This window comes from Onychomys torridus, chromosome 20 (genome assembly GCF_903995425.1).
Source record: "Onychomys torridus chromosome 20, mOncTor1.1, whole genome shotgun sequence".
Taxonomy (NCBI): domain Eukaryota; kingdom Metazoa; phylum Chordata; class Mammalia; order Rodentia; family Cricetidae; genus Onychomys; species Onychomys torridus.
In genome coordinates this window covers 8,362,076-8,372,838 of record NC_050462.1, presented here as the reverse complement: position 1 = coordinate 8,372,838, position 10,763 = coordinate 8,362,076, and the positions used below count along the sequence as shown (strand labels likewise).

The window sequence follows — 10,763 nt, the reverse complement described above, 5'->3', positions numbered from 1 at the left end:
TTTATTATCTTCTATTCTACTCTGAAAGAGAAAAAAGACCAAGTCATTTTGAACATTAAGACTTTCATTCATAAAGATTGTATAAGGTAAAAAAATAAAACCCAACACAAAACAAAACAAAATCTTCACAGATTGTTAGCCATCTTCTTCAAAAATTTCTCATGAATTCTTTTCTTTCTTTGTTGGTAGATAACCCCCATCTCACAAGAAAATACTTTCCAACCTTTCCCAATGAGATCCATGACTGTTTCTAGGAAAGCGAGCACTCTTTGAGATGTCTGATGGAAGAACATCCTCTAAAAACCAGAATTTAGTGCATATCCCAGAGGATCTGCCAGAAGCTCTTTCTAGTAATAGGTAAGTCTATGTTCTTAAACCTTTGTTTTTATTTTCTCCACTTTCTGAGCATTTGTTTTAGAGTGGAGCACACAAGAGTGTGCACACACACATGCATGCACATGTATGCAACACAAGCACATCAAAACTAAAATCAAAACCAAAACTAAACAAGAATCCCAACCAACCAACAAAAAGCAAGAGGTAACTTAATTCTCTCCTGCCATTTGCCTCAAGTTCTTTTTCTCCTCCCATTTTGACTCCATGCTATTGACCGACATTTCAGATTGGGTAAAGTATTGCTAATTTTGTTGAATTTGAGAGCCAATGAAATAATGGAGTCTTCAAACTTTAAAACCTTTTCATCCTCTGTCTCTGAACCCCCAAACTCACAACTGGGTGAACAATATTCTACTTGTGAGTGATATAAAGTGGTGGTGGCTAGATCTAATACTATCTTATTAAGCCATCTATCTATAGAATTGTTGTTTTCATACTTTAAAAAAATATGTCTATGCTTTCTTTTTTTTTCTTTTTTCATTTTTTTTTTTTTTAGTCAAGTACTTTCTTAAAGAAACAATAGCACCACATTGGCATAGCTGGCCAAAGAATAAATGGGAAAGCAAAACATGCTGCTGCACCCTCTTTTCCTTATACCCTCAAAGTGCTCACACCAGCAGCAGAAATCCTGGAGCCATGGGGTATGAGGTGGTTTCTTCTACACAGACATTCCACATGTTGCATTGACATTCCAAGAAGGGGAAGGAGTCTCAAGGGGGCAGGGCTGCCTTTGTTAAAAATAAGATTTTCATGGAAATGATTTCTTTTTATTATTCCATTTGGAGTCTCTTAGGGTGAGTAGGTGGTACGCGCACGCGCGTGCGTGCGTGCGTGTGTGTGTGTGTGTGTGTGTGTGTGTGTGTGTGTATGTGTGCATGTGTGTAGGGTACATACATGTAGGATGAGTATTTAAAAAGTGTTTTTTTTTTTACCCTAGGAAAGTAGATTATAGTGGAGAGATGCGTTAACTTTTTCAGTAGAACTGATTCACCTTACAATGTTCAAACAACTGATATTCTTTGGTAACAAAGATCAAAATCTGACCTAGGTACTGAGTATTTTTAATTAAAAATTAAAATTTCTATAGGAATAAGCCTATAGAAAATGAAAACTCCTTCCTACCTATCTTTATGATTCTTTTGTGAACTTCTTAAAGTTGTCCCATTTCTAGACACTAAACTATTTAACTCCGTAGTAAAGCTTACAAAATTTAGAGTTGTAAAATTTGAAGTATCATTTCCTACCAATCTTGAATCATTCTGATTCATCATATAATGGTCAGGTGGCTTTCAGAGTTTATGTAGATTTATCTTACAGTGTTCATTCATCTGAGAGTATAGTGATGTGTTAGTATAATTAATTTGTATTAGTTGATTTCTGATTCAGTTGGAGAGAATTATGTATTGGATAAAGGATTGCATATTTAAGTTTTCATCATTGAGAGAATTTTTGACTATTTGTAGAATTAAATAAACAAAATATGTGACAGACACTTGGAATCACCATATCCAACCATGGCAGGAACCCCACAAATCTGTTTAAGACTGCCTATCAGGTTTTCTTGGAATCACTAACTTTAAAAGGTACACACTGGAAACAAGAACTAATGTCAGAAGTGCCACCTTGGGTATGGGAAGGTCCAACTTTTCCCACCACACCTCTGGGAAACAGGGAGATGGTGAAACTGACCTAATATTCTATTTACATCTCTCCATGATATATAGGGCATGTTCAGCGCACCGAATCCTTCTGAGGGTTTTACTAAACAGCACTTTCTCATTTATTCAGAGATGCTTGAGGCAACCCAGCAGAAGGAAAACTAAAAATGTCTTGTTTTTGTTTTTGCTTTTCTTAAACATTTTGTGAGAATATTAAGAAATCTGCAAAAGAGAAAAAGGCTGTAAATAAGATTATCTGGATATTTGATATATATATATTTTGTTCTAAAGAGGGAGACAATCTTGCTCCACAAATAGGAAACCTATTCTAGGTTCTTTTGGTTATCAGTGCCCAGTTGAATCTGCCCATTTGCTGGAAGCTGAATTCTTTCTTCTAAGCAGTCACTAGGGAGAACCTTGGGGCTGAGATGGAAACTTTTTGCCTCTCCAGTAGCAATTCTGGCCAGCACATTTTCACAAAATAAAGTAAGTACGTATATACACAAGCAAGGGCATAAGAGTACATCCACTAAAGTAACTTGTGGTTTTTAATAGATGTTATTATTAGGGTATTTATTTTTATATGCTAAAGGGAATGAAAATGTGGTTTTCAAACTGAATAGATTATCATTGATAATATCAGAGTTATTCCTAGATACTAAGTGCCTACAAGGATTAATAAGAGTAGATAAATGGAATACTCCTTAATTGGCAAGGATCTTTCTCTTTCTCCCTTTTTCTTTCTTTTCATTTATCTTTATATTCATAAGTTCAATGCAGAAGTAAAACCAAATTATGCATCAAATGTCTCTTACTTTGCAGCATGCTGGGGAGATGGAGTCATTAACTCTTTGCTAGATAGTTGGACAACGTCACCAATTAGAACTTGGGTATTATATTGTCACCTTAGTGACTAAGGAATAATCCTTGTAGCTACACTGTCAATTGGTTATTTACAGAATTCCTTGCATCTCAGCAATTCAAGGGCTCTGATGTCACACCCTCCTGGAAACCCAGAGGAAAAATCTGAAGATCTATCTTTTTAATATTCATACCACCCCTCTGAGGTAGGTAGATGACATATTGCCCCCATTTTGCAGATGAGGAAACAGAGGCACCGAGAGGTGGAGTGACTTGACCAAGGTCACATGGTAGTGAGTCCTTGTTGCAACCCTTGTTTCTTCGGTGATAAAAAGGAACCAGGACTCCTCAAATCCCTAGCCTCTTGCTTTTCTTACGCCATAGCTTCCTCTCTGGACACACTCACCAAGTGTGTCTTAGTGGACTTTATCTTAAATTCCTCTCGGAAGGCATTTTGTCTCCCAAGAGGATGGATTTAATTTTTTTTTTCCAGTTCCCTTTCTAATTTTTGTCATCTTAGGCTCCAGGCTTTCATCTTTGCTTTGCTTTCACCTTTTACCGTTTTGACCAGATTCTTTCATGTAACAAACTACAAAATAGCACCATTGTACTAAAAAAACAACAACAACAGAGTTTTACATACTGGTGGATATAGCCTGTATTATTGATATGCTAAATTTACATAGTGCTTTATATGGAAAAAATAAAAAGAGCAATCACTAGTTAGTTACATACTAACTTATCATTTGAAGGAACCACCAAGAGTTGAAGAGACATACTGTTTCAAACACACCTAAAAATGATTGGCCTCAAAGTTGCAGTTATTGTCCTTCTAATTTTTTTTCTTGTCATATGATGTGGAAAAATAAAGCTTTGTGTCTAAAATAAATGCATCCAACTTATATTTGGTACAAATGCCACAGATGAAGTCAGGTGGGTTAAAACTTGGTGGGCCAGTTGACTACTTACTTGCTATTGCTTTTGAGGAGGCCAAATTCAACAAATACCAGTGTCAGAGAAAGGGCTAATGGAGATAGACAAGATTATTACACTCTGTAAAACAAGCAGCTTGAGCTATTGGGGAAAAGTAAAAATAAGAGAGCAATTCATAAACCACGTATGCACAGTTGCTGAATGAATGGCTTCTGTAGCCAAAATTCAGAGAGGAATTTAGTGCAACTGGATCTGTACAACACCCATGCATTTTCGGCTCTTGAGAGGCAGGGACTAGGGATATAATTATATATATTTTTTTTCTCTATAGAATGTTACTGATAAAGGATCAACAGCAATCTACCCACTCCAGGACCACTTTTGCAAGGTGCAAAGTTTTTAACAAACACTCCTAAAGACAAGGTTGGAATGTTTACTTGTATATTTCATTGGGGGAAATGCCCATCTTTGAAATGTTATTGAACTTATTATTCTTATTATTTTGGTAGGTGTTCCAATGTTTTGCAGGTTGTTCATGCAGATCAAAGGATCCTGCCATGACGCATAATTTTCTGCTTCTTGGGAGGTTCTTCCTACATCCTGTAGTTCTTGTTTCCTGTGCCTCCTCTACTTGCGTTCTTCAAATGCACCTCCTACACATAAGGAAGAAGAAAAGGTCCAATTAATTTTTGTGGTTTATGTATCTGCTTGTGTCTTTCAACAATTCATTTGTCCCTTGTGTTTATTAGTCACTATGTGACAGATAATTAACTCAATACACATATGCAATGTCAATGACCAAAACAGGGCGAGAAGTATTTCAATGCCTTTAAAGGTTCATCATTTCTTTATTTTGGTAACTTTCACTCTCTCTTGTAACTCTTTATAAGATGGGTAATAAGTTCCTGTTATACTTATAGCCCCTTTCCCTTTGTTCTTGTGCTATAGGAGACTAGTACTGATTCTTCCTGGGTACTGGGCCCTGCTATTTCTAATACTGGGTCTCATCTTTTTGTATCTTATGCCTCACCAACCAAGCTAAAAGAGGGTTTGGAGTCGAATTCTTTGAGAAACATACAGATGGACAGGCCTTTAGTTAATACTTCAACCAAACTTGACTTGTCTCTATGAGCTTCTATGGCATGGGTGCCATTGCTTTATAATTACACAAAGATGCCACACTCTCCACCTGCCTCTACCCCAGATTCATTCATAAGATTGAGATCCTGAGAATTCTACCCTTCTCACTGGAAGCTTATTTTTCCCCCAGTGAGTAAAACAAAACAAAGCAAACCAGATCCAGACAACAAGAGCAACAAAACCCCTAACTCCTCAGACTCTGAGGTTTCCTCTGCTGTCTTGTTGTAGCTTGTTTTACATTACTGTTTTATAAAAAGGAGACATTGCTTCTAATTTTTGTTCATTTCCCCTATGGAGAGAGGTGGCATTTTGGAAGCAGAAGATCGGGAAGTCAGGTAAAAATCACAACATCCTGAGCTGAGCTCCAATTCTACCGTCTTTGGTTTGCCAGCTGTGTGAACTCATATGTAAGTCATAGTTTCTTGTCCATAAAATAGAACATCAGTATCTATCAATAGTATCTATAAGACTGAGGCGTTAGCATTCATGAATGCCCTTTTCTAGACCAGAGGCATAATAATTAACATGAGTATTAGATATTATTATTAACTTTCTCTCTTTATTATGTTATCTTTATATTCATGTGTGTGTAGTGTGTGAGTGTATGTGCTCATGCACAAACATGTGTGCAAGCAAATGTGTATGTGGGTACAGCTATAGAGCTGCAATCTTTTTTTTTTTTTTTTTTTTGGAAACAGAGTTTTTCACTGACCATGGCTAGAGAGTATTGAACAGCAAGCTCAGGGTATCTGTCTATTTCCACCTCTCAGCATTAATGCCTGGCTGCCAGTTATTTACAGGAATGCCAAGGAATCTGAACTTAGATTCGCATGCTTTCACGGTAGGCTCTTCACTGACTGAGCCGTCTTCACTGCCCTTGTTATGTCATATTAATTGGAAAGTAACTATTCTAAGGCCCGAATGCCAAGTTCTTTGGGTTGCTACCATTATCACTTTCTCCACAAATAATGATGATGAAGGAATATGAGTTTTGTTTAGAACAGAAGTCCTAAGAGAGCAGACTCATCTGCATCATGGTTTTTAAAGCTCAGAATCTACCTCGGGGTGTTGCAGGTAATTTACCTCTAGTCAGAGGATGTCCTGTAAGAAGATGCAATAGATAGTTATAGGTTCAGAATGACACTTCAGAAGTCACAGTGTCCCTTATCACTGGGGAAGTACTTCTGTCAAGACCAACAGCCATTCTCACACTAGGGGCAGACTTGCCAAACTTTTCTCCTGCCTAGTGTAATGCCCACTCAGTCTCAATACTGTTAGGAGCTAAAGGACTTTAGAGACCTCGGAAGGGTAACTACCATTTCTTGGAACCAATACCTATCAACCAAGACTCTTAGGCATGTGGTGATTTTTCTGACACATGTTGATCATCACTACTAGGAACACGAGTTACCACTGAGTCCTTCATGAAATATGAAAGGGAACTAGCCCTTTGAGAGGCAATGGTCAATATCCTACTGACCGAACAGAAGAAAGGTGGCATTCTCATGTAAAAATACTCTTTAAAATAACAGGTCCACGCCCGCTGTAAAAGAAGCAGACCAGAAGAAAGTGGGATCTTGAGTGGAGCATCTTGAAATGCCATCCCTTTTTATAGCATACAACTCTTATGAAGTCCACTTAAAGCACTTTTGTTGCTGGACAAAGCATTAGACATTGATCTACCAGTGAGCGTCTGCTTCTCATTCTCAATCATTCTCTAGACAAATTGAAAGGAGGCATCTGTGGTAGAAGAGAGGGATCATTAAAGTCCCCAAACCATCTGAAGCTACATACATTTGTTCCCTTTCACTGCACACACTTCAAATAGTGGAAATGTCAACAGCATTAGTCTACAAAACTATTAACCAAATTAACTAACAGGTAGAGGAGTATTCTAATTTGAACTTTTTTCTATTTAATATGCGCGCTAGCTTAGAAATAAAGAACAAGGAGTCTAAAATACACACACTAAAACAACTCAAGAATGACCTGGTAACAATGAAAGAAATCCCACAATTGGTTGAATCCCCAGTTCTCCAGCTGAGTTACAAACTTGTCTTCTGTACTTTACTCTTTAAGCGTATGAGGGGACTAAAAGGGGAAAGTGAGTTTAGATTGACCATCTTACAGATGCAGAAGGTAGACAGGGTGAGGTTGATCAGAAGTGTCCCCTGGTGGTTTTCTTGTGGGTCTGCCTCAGTGTCCAGTAGAGTGATGGGCTGAAACTCACCCACCACTGCTCTGAGTAGCATGCTTCCCAAGCACACAGGCTCAGCGAACCCATTGAAAACCAGCTGTGTGTCTGGTTTGCATTTGGCTCTCTTCCCAGGCGCTCACATGCGATTTCTTTGTTTCAGACAAAGACAGTGACAAACAAAAGCACTCAGAGACTCGGCTGCATCTGTTGCTTCTCTCATTGTCTTAATTTAATTACGCTGGCTGCCCCTGACAATAGGCTGCAGGTGGAGGCCCTTTAGGAGCAGCCGTCCTTGGAGCTGGCGCCCACCTCCTATGCACTTCTTGAAGGGTTATGAAACAGTTTCACATGCAGCCAAGCAAAAACTTTTCACTTCAGCAGCTTGTCCAAGACAAACAAACCAGCTGAAACTGTGTCTAGAGTGCAACTAGACAGATTTTTGAAAGGAAAACGGTAGTGAGTAAATATTATTTCCTATTTACACTAGAGAAGGTAAGATTATTTAAAAAAAAATGCTCGTCTTCCATCTTGCTGGGGTTGATGGAAGAAATTGACTCTTCTGAAGGAAGGGCTAACCAGCCTATTAGGGAATGAGCTGGGAAAGGGATTAATTTGTAATAGAGGCCATTTGCTTTCCTCCCTAGCTCTCAAACTTTCCCCTGGAAAGTTATCCATAGACCCTTTGAGGGCAAAGATCATCAAAGGTTAATAATAATAAACATCACAATGATCCTGTTTGACACCTGCTGAGGCTTTACAGTTGAGTACATTCTCTCTCTCTCCTCACATCCATTTTGGCAAGGTGGCCTTATTTGTAGCCACTCCATTTCCAGATGGAGGCTAGCTAAGATTTAGTGACATGCTGAAGGCTGCAGAGGAACAGGCTGTTAGAATTAAGAATGGGAATAACAGTAGCCATCTCTTGGGCATCGATAACGTGCTAAGGATTAGTTTAAACACATACATGTTTTCTCATTTAATTCTCACAGTCGTCCTCAGGATGGGCACTGGCCTCTTGACCCTTTGACCTTTAAGGAATCTGAAGCTTTGAAAGGGTAAACAAACAAACGAGCCCCCCCCCCCCCCCAAAAAAAGAAAAACAAACTTGCGTATTTCTCAGAGTTAAGCTAGACTTCTGCTTTGGGTTTGCAGCAGTTCTTTGTGAATCTGAGGCTGACCTGTTAGCCTGCTACCTACCACACCAAAAGGCGGAAGAGAACCAAGTGCCTCAGAGTCCGTGTCTTTTTCTAATGGTAGTAGCTCATAATGCCATTAGTCCTCTACCATCCCACCTCATCCATAGATGGAGGTAGAACCTCATAGGGTGAGGACTCTAAGCTAAAGGATGGTGTTCTTCCAGACCACAGTGTCAGCTAGGCCACACTTGCATGGTTATATTTAGAGCTCTGGAAATGTAGTATGTTCAGTTAGCAAGGGCTAACTCCTTGGATATCATTACTTCTGATTTTCACCATGCCTGTTGGGGTGTGTGTGTGTGTGTGTGTGTGTGTGTGTGTGTATTTTTGCCTAAGGGGCAGATTATAAAAGAAGGATGGTAGGCTCTTTATACTTGTGGAAGGAAGTGTTGTTATTCTCAATAGACCATGCTTCTGTCTTCCATTCACTGCAAACAAGTTAAGTATTGTATGGAATAGCCTAGGAAAGGCCTGGCCTCCTATAAAGAAGCACTGGGGAAATAATGCTCAACATAGAATACTAGCAGCTTCTTTACAGCATAAAGTACTAATTCAGCATTGACCTTCTCCACAAAAGGGCAAATAGAAAAAAAAAAAAAGAACGGTGGACGATTAAGAGGTGACCCAGACATCAAGACATCAACCCTTCACTTGTTGAAAAGATGTGCTGTAGTTCTTTTTTTCTAGTTGGCTTGGGGACACATGACATTGTGGAGGATGATTTAGATGTCTTGGTATTATCAGCTTTGACATCTTTTTACTTCAAGGAGTCCCAAGTTCCAATCCTAAGACAGTCTCAGATCAGCCTTTCTTCTCTGGTAGCCAAGCAGAGTGAGTGTCATGAGATTTATTCTGTTCATTAGGATGTGACTTTAAAACGAAAGAACAGAGGACACAATTCAAGAGTTCTGGGCTCCTGTTGTATGTGGCACACTCTTTAAGACAGAGGCACATGTGTGGACATATGGGACACTGTGTCAGTTTGCTTAGCCTCTGGCTGATTTTTGGAAACTACGTTCTTCTGCCTTTAATATGATGGGAATGGCTATTCATCTCCCTCCCCATGCCTTTTTCCTTTGAATAGTTTGGATTGTTCCAGGTTGACCCTTCACCTAAGCTGTTTCTGAGTGTAGTGGAGATACACACTTTTGGAACCCACACATTTTTAGTGGTCACTTTGTCTAAAGACTCCCTGATGGCTGTTAAACGCTGTCCTTAATACCTGATATCAGCCTCAGACATTTCTGCCTGAGCTCCTTTCTCTCCTTCTTCACCTGGGATCAGATGGCATTGCTGTTTGATGGTTTTCTCAAGCTACCAAACTCTTTTCTTTCATGTAGGTAAATCTCCTAACAACTTCTTGCTCATTGTCTCCCCTCGGCCATGTGTTTACATGCCTAGTTTTGGTCCCAGCTCCCTCACCTTACAAGACTTATATGACTATGGACAGTCACTGACTTGTTCTTGCCTCAGTTTCCTCCTCTATAATGTGAAAAATGGAGTAAAAGCACTGACTTCATTAAGTTGGTTGATTGACTGTTTAACATAGAGAGATGGCTACTATTGTGTGCTAGAAGGCTCACTGTCCAAGACACTTGCTTTAGATCCATTTTTTGAGCTTGACCCTTAGCAACATCATTCTAGACTAGCTTGTGTGATATTTCATTTGCACCTACCTTTGTTAGAACACTGACATGTTTTAGAGGAAATTCTGCACATGCTTGTTCTCCCCACTTAAAGGGAAGCTTGCTGAGATAAGGGGGCATATTTCCTTTACCTCTGTATCTTCCCTAAATGCAAGCAGAGTGTTTAAGAAACAAAAGCCAGTAGCACATTTGTCTTCTTGTTTACATTGATATAAATTTTCTGCAGAAGTGATGGGGTAGAGTTTAGGTCCATAGCAAGCATTGCACAGTCGCTTGTTGTGTTCACAAAGCACAATATTGTTGAGCTCTCTCTTGTCTCAAAACTTACACTGATGATTGTGGCCTAACTGATGTTAATTAAGAAATGGAAGAAGTAGTGAGGTGTCTGGCTAACTTGTTGGGGCCCATCTTGGATGTATGTCCTGACTTGGCCAGATGTGAGAGCAAGACCTTAACAAGGCATTTAGCCTTTTCCAGTTAATTTTCTTATCTCTACAGTGGGGAAAATGATAGCATTTACCAGGAATGCTTATGATAATTAAGTGAAAGGATTCACTAAAGCCCTTGCCATAGGGCAAGTGTTGAATAAATATTGTCTATTATTATTATCACCCAGTTTTTAATAGTTACTACTACTGAACCCTTCTATGCTGGAATGCTACCCCTTCTCTTCTGATTATAGGCAAAGTTAGCTACCCTCTGATTTTGCAGAGTACCCTTGAAGCTCTTCTTCTTT

At 39.1% G+C, this 10,763-nt stretch overlaps 1 protein-coding gene across 3 annotated transcripts in view; it reads right to left on the bottom strand.

The window, feature by feature from the left end:
• Positions 1-876: 876 nt before the first annotated feature.
• Igf1 (insulin like growth factor 1) overlaps positions 877-10,763 on the bottom strand; it is a 71,349-nt gene continuing 61,462 nt past the window's right edge. For all 3 annotated transcript variants that reach the window (XM_036170169.1, XM_036170170.1, XM_036170171.1), the window contains one exon: positions 877-4,501. In XM_036170169.1, the coding sequence (XP_036026062.1) occupies positions 4,476-4,501 (26 nt within the window). In that variant the 3' untranslated portion in view covers positions 877-4,475. The remainder of the gene's footprint in view (positions 4,502-10,763) is intronic.